At 40.6% G+C, this 23,282-nt stretch overlaps 1 protein-coding gene across 7 annotated transcripts in view; it reads right to left on the bottom strand.

Annotated features, from left to right (window-relative positions):
- Positions 1-23,282, bottom strand: part of myo9aa (myosin IXAa) — a 96,841-nt gene that overhangs the window by 16,340 nt on the left and 57,219 nt on the right. For 5 of the 7 annotated variants that reach the window (XM_085406065.1, XM_085406082.1, XM_085406115.1 and 2 more), the window contains 16 exons: positions 21,307-21,404; positions 20,907-21,033; positions 20,313-20,402; positions 17,649-17,765; positions 17,393-17,527; positions 12,991-13,112; positions 11,392-11,533; positions 11,003-11,201; positions 9,812-9,931; positions 9,026-9,070; positions 7,773-7,848; positions 2,807-2,947; positions 2,359-2,398; positions 1,766-1,888; positions 647-727; positions 309-419 (listed from right to left, as the gene is read on the bottom strand). In XM_085406065.1, the coding sequence (XP_085262191.1) occupies positions 309-419; positions 647-727; positions 1,766-1,888; positions 2,359-2,398; positions 2,807-2,947; positions 7,773-7,848; positions 9,026-9,070; positions 9,812-9,931; positions 11,003-11,201; positions 11,392-11,533; positions 12,991-13,112; positions 17,393-17,527; positions 17,649-17,765; positions 20,313-20,402; positions 20,907-21,033; positions 21,307-21,404 (1,767 nt within the window). The remainder of the gene's footprint in view (positions 1-308; positions 420-646; positions 728-1,765; positions 1,889-2,358; positions 2,399-2,806; positions 2,948-7,772; positions 7,849-9,025; positions 9,071-9,811; positions 9,932-11,002; positions 11,202-11,391; positions 11,534-12,990; positions 13,113-17,392; positions 17,528-17,648; positions 17,766-20,312; positions 20,403-20,906; positions 21,034-21,306; positions 21,405-23,282) is intronic. The other 2 variants (XM_085406089.1, XM_085406107.1) reach the window with 2 other exon arrangements.

Here is a 23,282-nt window from a genome sequence, read left to right as displayed (position 1 = left end):
TTTCTGTACTACATTACTATTTTTTTGGTTAATCATTCCTATTAAATGTTGAATTTTAATTAAGGGAAAGTACATTAACAATCCGTAATCACTAATTAAAGGATCCCTAACTGAACAAGAGGTTAGGAAGATGGATGGATAGAGCAGTGAGCCCAACCACTCTGGGTTATAAAATACTTCAGCCAAACCCACAACAGACTTGGGGTTGTTATTGACATTAAAGGACACCTTTTACCCATCTCTAAGTGGTTATTATGAAGCGTAACCAGATGCTTGAAGAGTATACACAGTGTAATTGAGTGTATTACCTTGAAAGTGTACTTGATGTTGTAACCCGACTGCCGGATGTGTACTGTCTCCAGCATACCTGTGTAACGCAACTGCCTCAGCACCAGGTTATCGTTAAACCGTAAGGGCAGCTGAAAGAGAGAAAGAAAGCAAGAGAGGGAGAAAAAAAAAGGAGGCATCGGGGGGTGTTAAAAAAAAAAGGAAGAGCGACAGGCAGCAGAGGTTGCAGAGAGACGACGGGAAAATGATAAACAGCTTTAAAAAAAAAAAGGTCCAAACTTCAAAGGAAATAAGTAATGCTTTGAAAACTACACCGAAACAGTCAAAGTGGCCGCAGGCTGGAGGGAGCACACTGTACCTTCTCAGCATTGGAACGGATGCACTTGACAAAATAAGGCTCAGACTGACCCAGAGTCTCCATTAGCTTATTGAGAGAGGCCTAGAGGACAAGACACAAAAACCAAAATATTAGAATTAACAGAGAAGAAGATAACGAGCTGAGGCTCACTTCACAGCTGTTTGACAGGCAGAAGTCAAAGTCAGGTGACTGTTGTCAGCTATAAGTAACTGGTCCATTTGCAAGCAAAGCTCTTGTGCTGCAAGATTAAAGTATCTGCCTGGGATCATAATTACCAGCAACAAGTCTATGTTAGCATGCAGACTGGAAATAAAAAGGACAAAGACATGTGTGCAACATTTCCATGTGCCGTCATTGTATGTGTGTGTGTGTGTAAACACATGCACATGTGTGTCAGCATGTGTGCGCGATAATTCAGTGGCAGAAGGAATTCAGTCTCCTCCCCCTCCATGGGAGATTAAAGCACTCAGTGCAGCACAGGATGTGGAAAGTGAAGTCATCCACACACAGGGGCCAGGGCTGCCTGCCAGAGGGGCCTCAGCGCTCGTCTCTACCTCCAACAGCCAGAGCACACAGTTCACGTTCAAAGAACTTGGGAAGAAAATAGAAAATTTTGCTCTCTGGAATTTGTTCTCAGCCTTTTGTGTGTTACTAGCTAACAATGCTAGCTCCTATCAGACATTTTGGACCTGAAGAGCACCGAATCATTCTGATACTGATACTGGAAGCTGTGCCTCTTATTTTTCACTAAATCAAATATATTTTATTACCAGACACGATGTCATACAAATATGACTTTTGGGTGTGGGTAACTACATGATAGACACCTCACACACACTGGATCCAGGATTAGACAGTGAGCAGTAAAGGCTGCACTAAAATAAACTAAGCCATCAAATGGACACACCTTGTTTTCCTCCAGCCTGCTCAATCTCACCCTGGTGAGATTTTTATTGTGAGAAGCACTGAGAAGCAAATTATTGAGCTCTGTATGCGACTGCTTTCTGTGTGTGTGTGTGTGTGTGTGTGTGTGTGTGTGTGTGTGTGTGTGTGTGTGAGAGAGTGAGAGAGTGAGTGAGTGAGTGAGTGAGAGAGAGAGAGAGAGAGAGAGAGAGAGACCTGGAACTGTGCGCTGATGCTGGGTGGTTTCTTCTTCTTGTGGAGGTGCAGCAATGACTTGGTGATGCGGTCGTGAAGCGTCAGATTGTTGAGGTACTTCAGTGACTTCACATTGAGTAAATGCTGCAACAATAATAATGTCAGAGTCAGTTAATAATATAAGAAGTACCATCTATTTAATTTGTATTTAGCAAATAAAAGGGTCGCCAAGATTGAAAAATACATACGTATAAAGCTCAGAGTGGTTTCACATACAAACTCAATCTTAGAGAATCACCAACAGATGGGATATTTAGTGCTTTTGATTTTGCATTTAAAAATAGTGCATGTTTTGCTTTGCTGTTTTCAGTATTTGTTTTTTTAATATTTCAACTGCTAAAGAGCCTGGTACTGTTCGGAAGCAGATCACCATATCTTTCTGTATAAAAATTAAATATCCAAACGCTTAAATTCAAGACTGGTGATATATATGTATAGTAAACAGGAGTGGCCCCAGGACAGAGCCCTGGGGAACAAGTCATGGTGACTTTATGCCTGTTGTCTGTATGCACTGTGACCTATAAGGGTAAATTGAAAAATACTGTGCACTGTACCTTTGGAAGAACGGGCTTAGATTTGTAGTTTTTGTTCCTCCTGGAAGAAAAATAAAACAAAAACTGAAAATCTAGTTCAGCAGTTCTTTAAATCAGCAAGTGAGACAGGTGGGTTTGTCTTTTCTTTTTTAAGTCTGGTCAACAAAACAACCTATAATTTCAGATTTTTTCCTAAATATGTCATATTCCTGTCAATAAAGCAGAATTTTATTGATCCCTGAGGGGAAAGAAATTCTCCTTCACTTGCTCTCTGCCATACAGGGGTTTAGAGGTCAGGTTCAACTAGAGATCAGCACTGACTGAGCTTGCAGGAATGTAGTCATTGCTGGAGGAGACTTCATCAGGACAGATGTTTGAACTTTAGGGTTTACTTGTGTCTAGACTGCAGTGCTAACCAAAATAACAAATTACTGTAGAGCAGAAAAGAAAATAGCATCTCGATACTGACATGAGGATGTCGTGGGCTCTCTCCAGGAGTTTGCTGCTGGTAGAGTTGAGAAAGATGCCATCATCTTCTGCAGTAGAGCTGCTGGATGATAAGCGGCTCTGTCTACCCACGCGCCCGTTCCAGCCGAGCCCTGGGGAACCCCTTCAGACCAAACATACAGACCAGTGAATAATTTGAAAATAAAAAAATAAAAGACATCTTTTAAAGCAAATCAAACTTTAAATCTATGTTGATCTCTATATAATAATAATAATTCTATACATCATTAATAGTTTCATACATTTATTAATTAAAAGCAATACAATACAAAACAATTTGAGCAGTTAGTTCTCAATTTTTTTTTCAATTAATCACAGCCATCTATTCCCATAAACTAAGAAATATGTCTTGTTGTAACTTTACTTTTTTAGCCTGCGTAGAATATCTTCTGAAATACATTTATTACTTTTACTTTGTTCACTTGAAGCTGATCAAGAGTACCTGAGGGATGTACTGTGGAAGTCCAATATTTTATATTTACAGTGTGTGCTAAACAAAGAGTACTACAATAGATGTAGACGCACCGTCGGGAGCAGAGGTCTGACTGCCTTCGGAGGATGAATTTTATGTTTGTTGTTCATACCTTGGTTAATTTTTCTCCCCGTTTTCATTAGCATTTTTTAAGCTTGTAGTTCTTGTTGTAGTTTAGTTTTAATGTTTGTTCTCTCAGCAGTTTCTGTCTCATCCTCTTGTGTCAGTTCCTGTAGGTTAAGTTCATTCACATGTCTGTTTCTCCCTGTTTGGCTTCTAACTTCCTGTTTTATTTTGATTGGTTACTTGTCTCTAGTGTATATTTTCATTTTAATCCCATCTTTTTTCATTGTCTTTGGTTTCCTCCTCCATCTTCTTATTCAGTTATGTCCACTTTCTTTAATAACCTTAATGTGTTTACCAACATAGCAAAATTGGTATGGCCAAGATCTGGCCCACACAATGTGCTTAAACATGGCCCACATACCGCAAAGAATGACGGCCCTTTGGTGGCCCAGATCTGGTTTGCCAGATGTGGCCCACACATGGGTCAGCACAAGGCCAGTTGCAGACACAGTGGTGGTCCTGTGTTGGCCCATGTGTGGATTACCTTTGGCAAACCTGATCTGGGCCACCAAAGGGCTGTCATTCTTTGTGGTATGAGGGCCATGTGTAAGTTGTGTGCAGCCACGGGCCAGTTGCAGACACACTGCTGGCCCTGTGCTGGCCCAGAACAGTTTCAGCTCTGGTCCCAGATGTCAGCCTAATGTGTACCTTAATCAAGCCATGTAATAACAACATGTGCTGGAACGTAATAGTGCAAAAGTAACATGTAAAACTGTTTAGACAGTGAATGGGCTGATTCTTATAAAGCGCTTTTCTACTCTCTCGGATTACTCAAAGTGTGCTACACAACATACCAAATTCACCCAGTCACAAACTTTCTCTAAACTGAGTGCCTCCTAACTACATTCATACACATTCACACTCCTGACATGCAGACTGGAGGAGCCAGGGATCGAACCACTGACCTTCTGATTAGAAGGTGACCTGCTCTACCTCCTGAGTTACAGCCACCCGCTGGCTGTGCATGAGTAAACCGTCACTAGGTTTTGGATAAAGTGTACACTCACAAACCTGTCAAACCTGCATTTGAAACGCTGGCTACCATAGCAGTATAGTGTTGCAACATGGCATTTGAGTCTTCTAACTAAAATAGGAAAATAGGAACATAACAAAGTGCCATCATTGCCAGACCTGGCCCACATCTAGTTGACATACACTCTGCCATGACATCAGTCAGTCAGAAGTCCCAGCTTGATGCCAGATCCGGGCCAGACCTGTTTTCAATGGGCCTGGGCCCCATAACCCAAACTACAAACCAGCCAGGTGTGGCAATGCATCACATAGACAGTGCCATCTATGCCAGCCCTGGCCCACATCTGGTTGACATACGTCTTATCATGCTAGAAGTCAGCCAGCAGTGCCGGCTTGCTATGTGGGTATATAGTGTTGTCTTCCCTTAAGTGTTTGTCTCAGTATCTTCCCATTCCCGTGTGTTTTTGAAATGCTCTGGTTTTTGGTTTCCATCTCATGGACTATATAATTCTGGGCTGTGAAATCAGCTGAACTAATAGTGCGCTTTTTGCTTACATCTGTCTGCAGGTGAGTCTGTATTTGAGTCTTCACCTTGCCATTCATGACGCTGTCTATAAAATCAGTTATTTCATCCCTTCTTTGTCAAGCTTGCAGGGTCCATAAAATATATACTAATAATTAAAACTGTCAAAAATAAGAAACACAAATAATAAACCAGGCAGTGTCAGTCACTGATTCTCCAACTTTAATCTAGCTGAATCTAGCTTTTTTCCCCTTACATATTTTATATAACCTAAAGGATTATCGGCAACAACCTGCTCCTTACCGTAAAAAGTTTACTTGATAAGTCATTGAGCTATTGAACATGTCTTAAGATCTATGCCACCACTGTAGTGTTTCTTTATTTTACCACAACAGTTTCCAAACATCTGTTTAGAAATCACTGTTTTCCTTTGCACTTGGTTTGTCAGATGAGACGTTAAACAACGAATACTGAAAGTTTAGAAATCAGCGGCAAACGCATGGTTGTGTGGCTTTGTCCTTTTGGTACTTTTAAATAGTGTGATCTAAGTTAAATAGAGGAAGTAATTTTCATTCCCTTTTCCAGAAGACAGAATGAATCTCTTGTACAGAAATCCCTTACTGAAGCCCCAAAGTCATGGTTAAAACCCATCAGACTGTTTTGGTTTTTATCCCATAGCAAAAATGAAAGCGGGGTAACGAAAGACAAGTAAACAAAGACGATCTCCATCACTACTCAGAACAGAGCACAGCTGTGGCAGTTAAAGGTTATCTCATGCTTCCTCAGATCCACTGAGGTGCGCTGTTTTGTTTCCCGTTCATCATTCATGAGTTTACAAGAATTCCTCCACATGTGTTACAGGCCACACATTATTACACACAGACTACAGCAGCAAGATATGCTCGCTGACTCACAGTATGTTATTACCCGGAGGTTGAATCATTCATAAAGAGAAAACCAGGTGGGACACGTGTGTGTGTGTGTGTGTGTGTGTGTGTGTGTGTGTGTGTGTGTGTAACCAAATTCGGTACAACCACTGAACAGTTAGAAGAGAAGAGTTTCTGCTGCAGGGCTGCCTGCTTGGTTTGAAAGTGACTCTTAACGTCCACTGCTTAAATACTGAGTAAAAAATAACCTGTGTGATTAGCAGATCTGGGCGATATCCAAACTACAACAACCAAACCGCAGCGTCTGCGCTTACTGTGTTATTGTGTTTAGCATCTTTGTTGCACAAGAAGGAACAAATATTCAGCTCTTGGAACCATTTTAGCAAGTTTGGTCCAAAAATGAATTATCTCTGCACGAATTGGATGGATTGCAAGAGAAATTATGTTTTTTCAGGGTCTAAACAGGATGAAAACCTTTGACTTGTTACTCATCCAACAACTTTATCTCATTAGCACAATCTGGTATGTTATGTAAAGCTAAAGACGTTCTCATACAGCCTCATCAGTATCTTTAATTTGTATATTAATAAGCAGATATTAGCATGCTAATATAAACTGATAGTCTGCAGTAGCATGTATGTTTAGATTAAAGCATCACATGGGTGTAACCTAAATTGAGTCAAATTGTTAGAACTTACTCGATCAGTGTAGTTCATTCTGATTTAAAAATAGTGATGATGCACAAAACAGATGACTTAATTTTTTTGCTCAAAAATCCATGTGTTAATTCTGAACTGTATTGGACATCAAGATGAAAATTTGAATCCGGAAGTACCAAAAAAAAGAAGAAAAAAAAAAGAAGAAGAAGACGGGGGGAAAAAAACAAAAAAAAACAGGGGCATTCTTTCCACCACATTTCTTACTGTGGAGGTCACTGATGAGACCCAAAGGATGCTCCTCCACCATCATCAACACAAGGTTATGTCTGCACAGTCCAAGGGGAGAAATGCAGATGATTTGTACAACCAGTCAGCATTACATTACAAGATGATAAATTTCTGTAGAAAAACCACAAACCTCCAGTGTGTAAGTATCAATCAAAATCTTTGCACTCCATCCCTACATGGCCAAAATCAGAAAATATTTTTTTGCGTCACGAAACAAAGTAAAGCATAAATCTTCTGTATGGATCTGGTTCACCATATAAGGGAGATTTTCTCCTCAGTTGATCATCTATCTCTGCAAATGGTGATAGTACAGTATGGCTTCTGTAGTGACTGTTTATCTCCATAGTGTCTCAGAGAGTCTCATAAAACACTGCTCTGTCCAGCTGATATGCACCCTGCAGGGTCCGAACATTTATTACTCCCCAGGCACTTCTCTCTGATGCATAGCTCCAACTTTACATCACCGAGGAAGCAGCTGCAAGGGGTTTAGTGTTCTCCTAGCATGTGGAGGATGAGGGGAGCGTGGAGGAGGAAGAGGAGGCAGGATGATGATGGTGGGGGGGGTTACCAGCTCCATAATGATCTCCTGTGTAACAAAAGCTGACTTGCATGAATCCCTCTGTGCTGCTGCAAATCTCACAGTCCACAGCTAATTACAGAAAGTGTCAGTGAGGGGTACGAGACCAACGCTCAGGGTCACAAGCACGTGCGTCCATTTATTTAAAGGCATCCAATGTCTCTCTCAATGCTGGGAGGCAAATATCCTTACCACTGCATGTAGGACACACAATTAGGACTGTCACAATATCAATGTTTTGCTCATTGTGGCCACAAAATGCCACAATAACAGCATTCAAGTAATTTCTATTAATATTTTGGGGGAAAGACGACTATCACACAGACACATTCACTGATGGATGCGTTAGAGGCACTTTGGGATATAATACCACCAGAGTCAACACACTACTCTGCTGACAACATTTTACAACATGGCCACTTACCGTGGTGATTTTTCATTGATGGTGTTGGTTCCCTGCAGGTCTGAGAGTGGCGTACGTGGACTCTTTCTAGTCACACCTGATCACGAATAAACATGTTGGCATCATGTGAAAGAACACGCACAAACACTACACACAAAACCATTCTAGAGAAAAAACACACTTCTGACACCGTGTGACACTCAAGTGTTACTGCAGTGACTGTTATGTGCCTTTTTTAAAATTGGAAATACTGCAGCTGAAGTAACATTTAACACAGATTTGTGCGGTTAATAGCAAGGTTGTTAGTGCTGAATGATGTGAGATGATACTGAAGCATTATTTAGTTTAGTCTGGCCTGTAGGTTTGTTTAATACCATGATTGGCAATTTAAAATACTTGATTACTTGATTCGGATTACTTTTCCATACTTTATATAAAGGATAGATGTAGCCACTGATGTCGTGTCATGGTTAGAAAAGTCTTGAACTGAACATTTTGTCTCCTGACATCTTTGTGTTTTGAAAATGTGTGATAGATTTGACTGGGGGGGAAAAAAAAAAAAAAAAAAAAAAAGCCAATCAAATTGCTGTCCAAAAACAGAGGACTCAAACATAAGGCCCGGTGGCCAGATTCGGCCTGGCAAAGACTAATCTGGCCCACTGGAAGGCTTAGATAAGGAGGGTATAGAGTCTGAATTAAAGACCTCTCCCACTGCCATTCCTACTACACCAAAGTAGTTAAATAATAGATAAACAATCAAATCACAGAAGATTTCTTGTTTTTTCACTACCATCTACCATAAACATTTCTTGTTTAATAGTGGTTCTATGCTGCTAAAAAGAATTCATCTGTGAATTAATCAAAACACAGTTTTTTAATAAATGCAGCCCTGTGTGGATAATGAGCTACCAGAACTTATTCTGTAATTTTACACATTTGTCATAAGGAATAAACGGGTTTTTACTGTAGCACATGTTTTTCTTATATTAAGACATCCCAAGGATTAAACATTTAGTTCAATGCTACACTGACAGCGTTTCTACATTGGCTTCACTGTTCAGACCCAGAGGCTACATCTATATTTTATATACAAGCTACAGCTGCTTTGTTACATCACTACAGTGCAATGGTGGGCTTTGGTAGTGATAAATTTGTACTAACGTATATCATATTCCAAGATTTGTTTTGAACCTACAGCCAATCAATCACAGTGCTGAAATCCTACAACTCTAAGGTGTGTTAGCCTACTCATAAAGCACTCTTCGACAATGTACCGTTTTCACTTTCATCACTTTGTACATTTTCACTCTCATCTGGAGCTGCAGGGTGGCACAAGACAACAACAAAAAAGACATTTGAGTGTCATGAAATGTTTGTAGAAGAAAAGTGACCCTTGTGAAAAGTGTGTGAGGTCGGCTGTATGTCCAGCACCAAATGTAAAGATGCCTCTGAGCCAGTTAGTGATATGAATGTACACATCTGTGTCCCCAGCTATGCCAGACACACCCCTTGGTCTTTGATCACCATCACCAGCTGATGTGGGGTTAGTGACAGTGGAAAACAGCTGATTTTAGACAATCGTTTGGTGGACAAGCAACTATATCCAGTACCCAACAGACAAAATTGTATATGACAGTGGAGCAATGTGCTATTGCTAAAAAAAAAAAAGTGGTGGAAACCTGGAGGTGTTGCTTCCATCACCAAAGTTCGCTGACAGAGCAAGATTAAAATGCAGTTCTTTGCATGCCTTTTACTAGCACAGTGTAAGAATACAAGTGAAGAGCATGCAAGACAGGAACAAACACATGCAGGTGCATTAAAGAGAAAAAAGGGGAGACAAAGAGAGTAGAGACCAACAAGCATCTAGTCCTAAAGTAAGCATCCTAAATCAAATCACAACGCAGGAATGGTGCCTCTTTATGTTTGTATATTCTTATTGGTATCGTTTGGCTTTACTTGGCCTAGAAAAGTAGTAAACGTTGGTCGGTCCTCTCCCTATAGTTTCCCCTAGTCATGGTATCAGATGAAAGTAGGAGGAGTTATTGTATTGGCAGCCTTACTGTACTTCTCCTCTTTGCATCTCTGCAGGATCTCTAAGCTTCTCTGATGCACAGGGTGATGCAGAAAGCTAAAACTATCCGTACTTTTCAATACTGCACAGGGAGCAGCTTCATCATGCCCTTGGAGAAGCAAAACAAGAGGAAAAAAAAAAAGAGAGAGAAGACAGAAAAATACACAAGAAAAAGAGAGAGAGAGAAATGACAGATTAGACAGCGAAGAAGATGAGATCAAGAAATTCAGTCGTCTACTGGAGAGATACCTGTGCAAGAGAAGATGATTGACATTCAAAACTGACGTTGGCGGCAGCAGTAGAGAGACCTGTCTTTATATAGGTGTTTGCCCCCCAAAGGCATTTCTATACATCGTCTTCTAGTGGTTTATCCAGTGAACATATTCTATTATAAGATAGCAGTAGCATTCAAATTTATAAATTTAAGAACAAAACTGCGTCTGTATAGAGATGGTTTAGAAGACATGTTCAAGATTCCTTTGGGTGACACAATATCTTTAGTTTAGCTGAAAAGATTTCTAAAAGATATCTAAAGACAAGTGAAAGATATCTAACTTCTAAAAGAAAAATCTAGTCCACATTACAACATCTACGCTTTATGTGAAGGAAGGATGGAGAGGATGCAGAGCAAAAGTCCGATTCATACGCCGGCAGGACTGAAAGAACATCTGTTTGCAACATCTACTGCATCTGAAGTACAGCTAGAGCAAAATCTAAGGGAAAAGAAGGCATTCACAGAAAGCCAAAGCTGAGAGAGAGAGACAGAGCAAGAGCTACTGTCATTACACTGCAAAACTACCAGCACTTTGCACACATAGACTACAGAACAGTGACTGCATAGTGAATCCAAAACCTGGCTGAGATAAACATAATGAACCAAGACGCACAGCAGGTTGGCGTATAGTACAGTATGTAATGGCAACTTTTATCTAAACTGTGAGCTATGGAGCATTTCCTAAAGTACAAATGAAGCATGAGCAGGTGCCCTGACACTGTAAGACAGGTGCATAGATTTTTCTGATGACATTATGTTTTATAAGCTTTCTTGTGCTTTGCTAAGGTTTACCTCTCAGTCTGGAACATCTCTTCCCTTCACAGAGCATACTTTCCCTCACTGCTAGAGGTTAGTGAGCTAACTATAGGGTATGTCAACCATTAATGCATTGGTGTGGGTTCTTACCAGTGTGTTTCTTGTGCGTGTGTCTCTTTCCAGCCTGCCTGAAAGCCACCAGGGCCCTGAAGTATGCGCGGAGCACTGCCCAGCGGAAAGTTGCTGACGGATCGATGCCGATAAGCCCGCAGATGAAGGCGTTCTTGCTGCTCTTTAGCAAAGCTACGATGTCCGGGCGCATGTGGTCGGTGTTCTTCTCCCTGAAATCCTGCGTGCGTGCGTGTGAGAGAGAGATAAATATATAAACACAACACTGTTCAGAAGTATTATGTAGCTTAGTGCTACAGCTCCTGCCTTAGCACTTACATTCCTGTTGTGAAGGTCACACATGTAAAGAAAAAAAAAAAAATACTGGCTGGACAGACTTAGATTCTTAAGAGAGCGAAGATGGCACTGACCTTGACTCCGTACTTGACCTTGCCAGCATAGTGTCGGATAATAAAGGCAGGCTCCATGACAGCAGGGAACTCGATGTAGCTGTTTCCTTCATGCTGTCGCTTGAACTTATCCAACAAAGTCTGGTTGGTGGCTTGAGGGAAACTGGGAAAGGAAACAAAGAAACATATGCTTTGAAGTAAAACGGGTTTTACATTTGTTTTTAATATCAAAACACCTCAAGAAAGGAAACTTGAGAATCACGCTCTTGATGAAGTTGATTCAAGACGCCAACTATGTCTTAATGCTGTAACACGAATCACACAGAAAATGTCCAACAGATTTCTGATGCTATCCACACAGAACATGATGAATTCAAGATATTATTTTTTTTCACCACTCTGTGTGTAGTTGCTACAACTGTATTATATTATAGCAGAGCATAGCGGTGGAAACGTGGGAAGCCAATATCATCTGATCTGTAACCACTTTTGACATTTTAACCTCTCTTGCCACAGGTTGAAGATTATCCTTTTAGGCCGACTTCAGTTCATGTATCTCTACAGTGCGTCAGTATCAAGAGCCAGCAATTTTGCAGAAAATCAACAGCTTACAGGAAGAGGAGCGAGGGGAAGAATGAGACACCAGGGGTTTTGGAACAGGGTGAAACCTGAGCTATGAAAACAGAGCAGCTAAAGAGTCACTGCCTTCCAGCTTTGCCTAACAGGAGGAATTTGATTTAATGTCCAAATGGAGAATAAAGGGAGTTAAAGAAGGAAATATTACTTGTAAAATAGTTGCAGTAACGCCATGTACCCGAAAACACCATATTTTATTGAGGTTTAGCAGGTATAGATTCTGGACAACTCCATCTTGCTTAACAATTTAGAGAAATCTGACAAAATTTAAGTGTATTTGTCTGAAATGTGTCAATGTTCTTATAAAGTGTAGTAGGAATCACACTCAGAATCTTGCACAATGTTTTCCAATTGAGCATAAAAGAAAAATTGTCCACTCATAAGGACAGGAGAGATGCAGTGATGTTAGCATGTGCTGTGAGTGGTCCTTCAGACAAACAAGAGTCTGTTAGGTACTCCAATTTATTTCTGTCCATCTCTAGGTTGCTGTTTGTGTGTCATATAGTAATTTCCCTACACAAAACTAGTTCCTCTGTCTGTGTCGATAGTTCTGTGTTTCGCCACAATACCAAAACTACAAGCTCGAGGAGGCCGAGAAGGGATTGTGCATTTTTCACACCTGTTTTATTTCATGCTAATATAAAACCTGTGCAGAGGACACTGTCCAGCTGTAGAAGCTCTGCAGCTGGAACTCTGCAACAGTGCGGAAACACTTTAGGTTCAGTGCCTCGCTGATTTTAGTATTTCAAGGACAAAACAAAGATCAACATGAGAAGGCAGGGGGAGGAGGGTATCAAACACCACGAAGATCCCAAGCTGTAATGAAACCAGCGATTTTTCAGTTGCAGAATAACACCTGCCAATTTGAACTCGTCACCTGTACTCAGCACCTGCTGAATTATCAGGTAGTTTACTACAGCAAAGCTAAACTGAATTTCTAAAGAAGTAAACCAGTCAAACTGGTAGGGAGACATAAATACTCACTTGCACTCTTCATCCAGTAGGTGGAACAGCGCTGTGGGCTTCTTGCTGATCAGGTTGATGCAGCCTGTGTTGTCGATGTAGTCTATGTTTCGCCAGCTGATGCCCTCTGCCCTGTATTCCTCCTGCAGGGTCACATCATGTACAAACAGAGAGCTCAGCTTTAGCGACACCTTCAAGAAAAATTTACTTCACAGGACTGGAATCTGATGAACGTCTTCTTTAAGGCAATAAATGTCACCAGCTTGCTGTATTGAAATACTAAAGCGTTTGGGTATAACATAAAAAATATATGGTGTTGTCCTTTAATGCACTGAAGCTGTTGAGAAGCACAGACGCTTTGTTATAGTGGGTTTGCACTGCATGTGACACTACAGACAGCATCACAAACGCTCATAAAAAATAAATGAATAAAAATCATTAACAACATACAATCAAAAGCAGAGAACCAGTCCAAGGCTGATTAGATAGTTTTAAATCTTACAGTCAGAGTGGCTATAGTTTGTATGCATGGTCGCCTGGCCTGCTGGTTTAATAATGAAAGAATCATTCGGAGTATTTATCAGTATTACTTCCTTATACATGTTATTTTCCTGTGTTCCTGGGAAAGATTTAACCAATAAAGACCTTAATCCAGCAGAGGTTTAATAACAAAATCTCTTTCTCTTGTGTAATCTCTTGTTAGCCTAAAGTCTGGAGGAAAAATATGCAACTAATTACTGCTGTTTACTGTTAGTTCACAGGAAGAATATTTCAAGAAGGAAGCCAAACTTACTCGGAACAAAGTAAACCTTAAAGGCGAAGTGTTGTTTTATGCTGCAATTCAACTGAGCAAACGGCTGTACGGTTATTGCTTCTGGTCATACGCACAGAAAAATGTCATATGATTAATAGACACAGACAACGTCTAATGAGGAGTTTCTGACAGCAGAAACCACAGCAGATTAAAATTTGACCGATCTCACATTCAAGGTCATCTTCTCAGGCATGTCCTAACAGCTACTTTTACTGCCTGGAAGCCCCTTTCTGACCACCTGCACTATGTGCCCTCCATACTGTCAGTCGAAGATTCCACAGCTTTCGACCCCAAAGGCGGCGTGTCAGGTGACTGGGAGCATGCTCGTCATTTTTTCCAGAATCCAACAAGATTGTTCACATCGAATCCATCCCTCGTCATGAGACGCCAGTGTGAGCTCTAGTATAATGCATTGGGGCCTCTGAGAGTGAACATTTTATCTGATGTGCATTTGTGCCTGTGACAGTTTTCACTCATCACCTGGGCTGTGTGCCAGATTTGGCCCACTCAGTCAGTCAGAACTTTTCCCAACCAAATAATGTGACAAATTCCATTTATCTCTTATAACAGCTGCTTTTGTTGAGTACAATACTAAAGCCAGGACTTTACTCTAATCTCTTAAGACTGCACACACTCAGGTGACAAAGTGTGTGTCTGCGTAATCCCGTATATTGCCACATACTCGGCTCTTAAATAAACAGAGGTGAGTTGACTCAACTCTTTGGTAATTGCTGAGTTTTGGTTTATGGGGGTGCTATTTCTAACTTTGTCATATTGTCTGGAATAACGTAACTCCCACTACCCACGTGCCTTTAAGTCATCTTCCCATAAAAACTATGATTCACTTTTATTTTGTCTGTATCAGTAAAAACCCATAAAATGTATCCGGAAGATGCAGAATCAGCTTCTTTGTCGTGTTTCTACTGAGAACTGTCAGGCTGTTATACAGTTAGTCTTTCTTTATATTAACTCAACAACAAATGGTAAATGGCCTGTATTTATATAGCGCTTTACTAGTCCCTAAGGACCCCAAAGCGCTTTACATATCCAGTCATCCACCAACAATTAAAATAAAAAGTCATTTCTTTATTTTTTTTAATTTTTTGTACAACTTTCATCTTTACGAATAGACACACACACACACACACACACACACACACACACACACAAAACACCAAACACCAAACAAAAACCAACCAAGTATTTTCTTGACAGATGTGTTTTCTTTGAATGGAACAAAACGTGAAAACAAATAAAAGAAATATCCACTGACAGAGTTCTAAAAAGAGGGATATTTAGGACATACTATGACCAGTATATTGGGGATGACAGACTGGTATTTTCTCAATAACGGGGGAACACAAAAGAATGTGTGGTTAGGCCACAGGAATCCTCTAAAGTGTTCAACACCACTTTCATCATTTAGTCTAAAAGAACAAAGTCTGCTGCCCGTTTTATAATATCCAATGTAATAATGTTAAACAGTTCACATCATGTCAAATTCACATTTTCTCCTTTGTGGGTAAAGTCCTGCTGGTTATTCCATGTATTTGCCTTCACAGTTGCCATGAATAAATATTTCAACTACAAGTACAGTTAGCGACTGATTGTTAGTGAGTGACTAGATGACGAAGTGATTTCACAAAGGTGCAACAAGACAGGCATTACTGACTTATTTAACCCCTATCTGCTCCAACAGAGTGACTCAGTGGTTGACAGATGCATGGAAATCTACACTGGAACTGTAGCTGAGGGGGTGAAACACCAGTTACAGCAGACTTGCGGGCATACTTCCTCTGGTTGAAGTATGCCTGCTCTTGGTCACCCTGCCATCCCGGCTGAATCATGTTATGGGATTTTCAGACTGCCTATGTTTTGTTCACTTTTACACACAATAATTTCACAAACCTGTTAAAGAGCACATAGGTGGTATAAGGGTCAATATATTGTGAAGTGGTGCGTCAGGGCTGGCATTTTATATGCTATGTTTCTGCCAAAATATACACGGGCAACCGTGGCTCGGGGGGGTTGGGACATGCATCTGTAACCGGAAGGTCGCCGGTCGTTGTGTCCTTGGGCAAGACACTTTACCCTACTGCCTACTGGTGTTGGCCAGAGGGGCCGATGGCGCGATATGGCAGCCTCGCTTCTGTCAGTCTGCCCCAGGGCAGCTGTGGCTGCAACCGTAGGTTGCCTCCACCAGTGTATGAATGCGAGAGTGAATGAATAGTGGCATTGTAAAGCACTTTGGGTACCTTGAAAAGCGCTATATAAATCCAATCCATTATTATTATTATAATACAGTCATTGCCACAGATATAATCTGGTATACCAGGTGTTGGAAGGTAGAGTAAAGCTGAGCAATGGCTGTAATGTGCCAATCCATGCACAGGCTACATCCATCCATCCATCCATTTTTTTTTTTTTTTTTTTCCATTCCCCCCTCCCCCAAACATGTTCAAACCCAAATAAGATATTAAATTGTTCCAGTTCTTACATTTCTTTAGGAAATGGAAGAAAGGGGGAACGGATGGCATCAAAACAATAAAGGAAATCCAGAAGGACAGCCAGAGAAATATCCAAGCAACACCAAAAAAAAAAAAACAAAAACCCTACATAAGCTATTTAACCACAAAATACTACTTTTCCAGAATGAAACACAAACACCGAGGTTGAGGCTCTCAGGCTGGAATTAAAGGCAACTGATTTTCCTTGAGATTTGAGGGTTCATGCAGTAACCAGTAGCACAGGAAGCACTGTGGGATTATGAGAAATAACAAACACTGAACGCTGTCTCAGAGTCTTATTAAAAAGAAGTCACATATTATAAGACAGTGATGTTAAGCATGCCTAAAAAAATATGAACTTCTCAAACACACCAAAGAGGCTGACCCCGGAATTATTACTGAAATATTCAGCCTCCTCTCATGGGGCTCTCAAAGCTGATGCTGGGAGTAATGTTGCAAGCAGGCTACGTGAAATCACGCACACTTGGCGACATGTTGATCCTTTAAAAATCTTTCGAACATTTGCTTTTGGGTCACCGAATAAGCCATCAGCAAAAAAACAACCATTTAATCTAACCTAACATCCAAAGTGTTTGAAGCCCCCCTTTACACATTTTTTTAGAGGATGACTGCTAAAACAATTATGACACAGAGGTGGTTTGTGAATAACTGCCTTTGCGCAAAACAGTAATGACTAGATACAAAGACCTTCATGTGGTGTATTTCATGGTTTTCGAGCAGCCCCAGCCTCTCAAAACATGTCAGGGCAGGCAGCTGATCCTGTCAATCTCAATCTAAACACACTATTTAACTTACAGGTAAACCTTACAGATCTCAACTTTAAAAAGGCCTTTGAAGTTAATCAGCTCGCTTAAGAAAACATACATCCTCACTTGTGGTGGTCACAGGTTGGGGTGACGTTCATCTTTCTTAGCCCTGTTGGACTAAGTGTTGAAGAACGTCTTGTGGTGTATGTGCACTTCCTTGTAAATGGCCACAATCAGAACTTAGTTGGACAGATAGAACAAAACGTACACAGCAGCTTAAAAGTTTAAGGATAGGGAAAGATGCGTGTCCTGCTTCGGTTTAACAAAAGACTCACCTGTTCAAGTTTGAAGATGTGCTGATTAAAGTAATGCTGGAGACGTTCGTTGGCAAAGTTGATGCAGAACTGTTCAAAGCTGTTGTTCTCGTAGTCTTCGAAACCGAATATGTCAAGGACTCCAATGGACAAGATCTGAAGAAGACACCAACAGAAACAAATGAATGAAAAATAAAAACCGAATCTGTAATAAGAGTCATTATTGTTTTGAAGAACGACTACACTCATGCGCTTTTAATATTCTCTGTCATCTTACCTTGGTGGTTTCCATCAGGTCTTTGATGTTGAGCAGAGCGTGGTTGATCCTGAAGACAATCCAGTCAAACAGAGCACTGTACAGAGACTTGGCCATGGAGTCTCTCACTGTACCAGCCTAAAGGCAAACATACACTATCACTGTAATCTCTCAGTCAACACCATTAAGAAGTGGAAAGCAGGAGCACCAGTTTCTATGTGCATGCACTCCTTAAAAAGAGATGACAGTCAAGTTTTATTAAAAGTGAAGAAGAGGCGGTTTTTACTGGTAATTTGCATTAACTGTACTCATTTGATCCAAGTTGTTGAAGACCACGTTTCATATTTGTTCTCATGCAGTTTTGCCTGTTCTGTCTTCACAGCAATTACAGTATTCCTCAGTATTTCCCCCCAAACTCAGTGTGCCACACATCTGTTTTACACATTAGAGTTTGGCCTTGAATGCCTCCCCTCTTAACACTGCACTTATTGTACAGGCCCAGGAGAATAAAATGAAAGAAGGTCTTTAAATACAGAAAATAAAGCTGATTTGTAATGGTCAAAATGTAAAATGGCCCTGTATGAACTGTGAATCAGCATGTGGAGATGTGGTTGTATGTGGTTCTACTTTAAAAATCAACCACTTATACTTTGACCTGAGCGTAAATCACATTCCTGCAGTCCTATCACACACACTTTTATTCTGAATTTTTGATGGAAAATATAAAACTGGATATCCTAAGATGGAAAAAGCAGATACCAAGGAGAGAAGAGACAGTGCTCCTATCCAAACAAGTCTGACATCTCAACCAAAACATGTTGGTAGACTGCGCTGTGCAACAGCAGGGCGTCGCTGAGTCATTATAAATGTCATTAGAGAGGATTACACTCATCAGTTGCACTCTGATCTGTCAACTTGTGATAGATGGAGGTGCAGAAGTTCAGCTTTAAAATCAAGGCCCAACAGAAATATCAGCTGTTATAAGCCAAGCATGGACTCCATACATTTTTGACCTCACTGCTGGCAATATCAACATGATATTCAGGCAACAAGCATGAAATATTTGGATGAAAAACTAGTAATATTTTTATGTCACAGTTCCAATCACAATACTGGGGATTTAAAAGCTTGGATTGACTGACAGAGTGATCTATTTTGTGTCTTCTTTCATAAAAGACAGGATTTTTTGTGCAAAAGCTTCCTTGTCAAATTATGAAGAAAAACTTTTTAATTCCTGTATCTGCTGGAAAGACTTGACCTCACTGCAGCAAAGAAGAGCGGCAGAAAACAACCCACTGAGTGGCTACCCCAACGCAAGAATCACAGGTTTCTAAACAGTTAAGCAGGATATTTTTAACATCCTCAGACAAAATATGTCTTCGATGTGTCAGGAGAGCCTATTGGGATCCTTGTACGTACCATAGTCTAATAACCCAGAAGCTTTTCATCATTTAGAGGAAGCAGGGTTTAAAACATTCACTTGTCTCATAAGTCTGACCAAATGGAGAAAACTCAGTACAGAAACACTCAGACTTCTTTGAGGTTTTCAACTGTCTGACTTCAGTTAACAGGCAATGGGACTGTTGAGACTGTTAGAGCAATATTTACTCAAAGACCACCCAGTGTGCTACCACAACAATCACTGTTTGTTCATATAAAATGACTCCTAAATATCCAGCGGGCCATTATGAGGTTGTTGCTGTTTTGGTGGGAATGTACAGCACAACACAGCACAGCACCGTCTTTTTGGAGAGTCTGTGGTAAAATACTGCTGAGACTGCTGCAGAAAATCTGTGCCGTAAAAAACAAAACAAAAAATTTAACTCAAGTCACAGCCTGTGTGTGCAAGATCTGACATCAGCAAAGTATGAAATACTGAAGGCATCGTGATCATTTTTAAAGTCTGTGCATTACAGCATATGTAACAAAAAATAAATAAAATGTATCGGGGGCTCTTTACACCCTGTATTCGTGTTGCTCCCTCGTCTCTTTCAGATGGCTCGCATCTGCAGACCATGATGTGTTTGTTTTCAGAGAGAGGAGGTCCCATGAAAACTCTAGAGGGACTTGAAATGCTTTCCCTTCCCTCTAAACAGACTGAAGGACTTTGTGCATGTGGGTTTGTGTAAGTGCGCACTGCTGTGACTCAGAGCCCTCACTTGACGCCACTAAACGAAGAAGCTGCGGAGAATCAAGAGTGAGCAGGAGGAGATCCGGTACTTGTGCGTGCTTTTCTGTAAACACAGCCAGGTCACACTGAAGAGCCACAACTGCAGTGCCATTGTGTTCGGGCCGGATGTGAAAACACTCCAAAAACTACTTATACCTATGCGCCTTCAAATCTGGCATCATACTAACTACATTGGTACGAATGCCAGAAAAAGCCAATCAAAACACACTGTAAATATTAATTGCCTACTAATTCACAACACATCAATCATGAGCCTGTGTTTACTTTCGTTCTGTGCTTCACACAAAGAGAATTTCAGACATGCAGCAACTGATCTCTACGATCGCTTGAAAAATGACCAAAAGTTCCACTCTGTTCCTGTCTCAGACTTCCTGCTCTCTACTATTTGACGTGGCTTCCGTTAAAAATAGACTTATTAAGATTTTGTCGTACATTTTGATTTGCAGCTTTATTTATTTACTGTTTGAGAAGCCGCAAAGCAGCTCCAGTCTCACCTCAGCCAGCTTGTAGGGAACGATCAGCTTCTCTCCCACAGTAACCGTCTTCCGCGTTGTCAGGGCTTCAAACAGCATCTCTTCTTTTACCTAGAGATGATGGTGAGACACAAGTGTTCACTCATTCAAAAGAAAGCTGAAACCCTTTTCAAGCTGCCCTTCACACCTGATTACGTTTAAAGTAACCGAAAATGTGCTTTTGTGTGTGTCTGTATGTGTATTAATATCTTTGTGGGGACCAGAAATTGGAAGTTTACTATACTTGTGGGGACCAACAACCCTTATGGGACCCAAAATCCCAGTCCTCACAAGTTTGAAGGCATTTTTCAGACTCAAAATGTGGTTTTAGTGTCATGGTTACAATTAGGTTATGGTTAGGTTTAGGCATTCAATTTTGATGGTTAGGATTAGGGTAAGCAGATAGGGAAAGCATTATGTCAATGAGATGTCCCCACAAAGATATGAATACACGCTTGTGTGTGTGTCTTTATCCTGGCTTGAACAAATAGGAAGTGTATTTAGCAGTTTAAAATCATCCGCCTTTCACAATCTAGACATATAATATGTAGAAATATATTTAGCATTGCCATCTACCTGCAGCAGTTCTGACACAACAGGTAGCACCTCTGGGTTAACAATGTCTATCTGGTCGTCCCTGTAAGGTTTCTTCTTGTAGCGGATGTTACCCAGGTGAAGGATGGCCGACAGCAGAGAGAAGATCCTAAACAACAGTTAGAGACCATTCATGGGACACTGCAGTGGAAGTATATCATCTCAATCAGCGGAATCCATTGATTTTATTAGTAAAAGTTGGACTGAAAAATTACTTTACAGTACTGGTAGTGATGGTGGGAGCTGTGGTGGCCTGCAAAGCTATCATTTATAGTATAAAACAAAAGTAGGGGCGAGTGCAGTTAGATGAAACACTGCTGAACTGGACTGTATAAATAGGCGATACCATAGGTAAATAATGGTTTCTGTGTCTGTCACTCACTGCTTGCGTGTGGCAGGAAGAAAGCCCACCATCTCCATGGCCAGCTGAAGCCTCTCAAAGTCATGCTTCAGGTCCTCTCCTTCTACATTGAAGCAGTCCTGCAGAAAAAAAAATAAAAACGTTTTTAGATGTTATCAGGCCTGCGGAGGCTGTTACAACACAGTGACCGGGGAAGCCAAAAGGGCTAATGACAAGCTACTCTGAGGTTTAGAAGGACTGCTGACATATGCGGTGCCTTAATGTTTTCAAGGTTTACAGACTGTCTAGCAAATACACTTTAAAAAAGTTTTGTTTGTTTTTTTAAATTTACATTGTACTTAAAATAAATTTAAAACAAAAAACAGAAATATTGCCTAAAGCAGACAAATTACTGAAATAAGCTATCATTAAGAAGCTTGGGGTCAAAGAAATCTGCAAAACTTGAGCCTAATGTGCAGAGTGTCTAGTGAACAGTGGCGTGTGCAGGTTCTGCTCATGTAGTGGAAAATCTGCTTTGGCACTCCACTTTAAACCAATCCACAAAAAATTTGGCAAGCAGTGAAGCCGACAGGAAGAGCAGTTTATGGATGAGCCTGTTCTTGAGAATGGACAATCACCTAAACTAGCAGAGTAAATATAGTGACTATAGTGCAATGTTTTGACTGTCATAACAAGACTAAAGTCATGACGTGATTGAAAAATATATTAAATACAAGAAATATTCTATTTAGCAGCTATATGAATACTAGCAGGAGTATACTTTTAGATCATTCTGGATCTAGATTGGTTGTTTACAAGAGCGTTCCTAGAAACATATGCTTTGATGTTTCTACATAAGTACACAGTACTTCACTGAACTACATACACCCACCATAAAGTGAGCTCTGCTCTTTCCTTTATAGGCCCATTCCACTATGGCTGCAATAATTATCACAAACTGTGCCTCAGAAACACAAACACTCCAAACACTGAGACTCATGCTTGCACCAGTGTGCCACCTCCTCGCTTCCTTCTCTCTTCCTTTACAGCAGAAATTTACACTGACCCATTAAAAGCTCTGGTGTTACATTTCCACGTCAGCAAAACCTACATTATGTGAACGTTGCTTGTTCAAACTTGAAGTTCTTTTCAATGAAAGCAGTCAGTGTAGTAAAAAGGTGTCTAAAGATTCCAGATGTCATAAAAGATGTCAGTCAAAATACGGATCACCGCTTGTCTACTCACAGTGCAGTCTGGGTATATTTATAGCATTTCTCCTCAGTAGTGTCAAGAACCACAAACCTATATTATCAGCATTATACAACAACTTGCATTGAATTTTGTAATATTTTGCAATATTACCGGATTAATGAACTGCAGCTAAAAACTTAAGCTTTCCATTGACTTCTATTCATGTCAATGGAAAGTATAAAAGCATTTCTAATCACTATAAATGCTTTAATACACTCACAAAAACACGCAGTACCCCCAAAAAAGACACAAGGAATCCCAACAGTAATGAGAGAAGACCTTTTGATCGTTGACATTCTTCAATCCAGTGTTTCCCATGTTTCAGAGGTGAGGTCACACATCAAAGTTATGAGTAGGGATGGGTACCGGTATCGGTGCCGACATAAACGGTAGTAACCAGACCGAAAAGCAGCACACATTTCGGTGCTTTTTTTTCCTGAGCTGTGATACACTTTAGATTCTAGCCAATCATTTTACGTTTCCGAGGATAGTAGGCGGGTCCAGGTACGTACGTTCTTTTAGAGCAGAGCTACAGATGCTCAAGGCAAAGCGGTCAAAAGTCTGGCTGTACTTCACAGCAAAATATGCAAACTCAGCAGCCTGCAACAAGTGCTTTAAGCTGATACTGTGATACTGTCAAAGGAGGTAACACCTCAAATCCGATGAAACACCTGGCGACGCATAGCGTTTTTGTTAAAAGCCGAGAAATGCGCCGTATTTGATAGCTTGCTGCAAGACGTCATACCGAGCACATCTACTGCGGGTGT

Source organism: Rhamphochromis longiceps, linkage group LG1 (genome assembly GCF_057381845.1).
Source record: "Rhamphochromis longiceps isolate RC_006_pf linkage group LG1, R_longiceps_female_GT1.1, whole genome shotgun sequence".
Classification (NCBI taxonomy): Eukaryota; Metazoa; Chordata; class Actinopteri; order Cichliformes; family Cichlidae; genus Rhamphochromis; species Rhamphochromis longiceps.
Note: the sequence above shows the minus strand (reverse complement) of the source record. Positions and strands in the feature narration are given on the sequence as shown.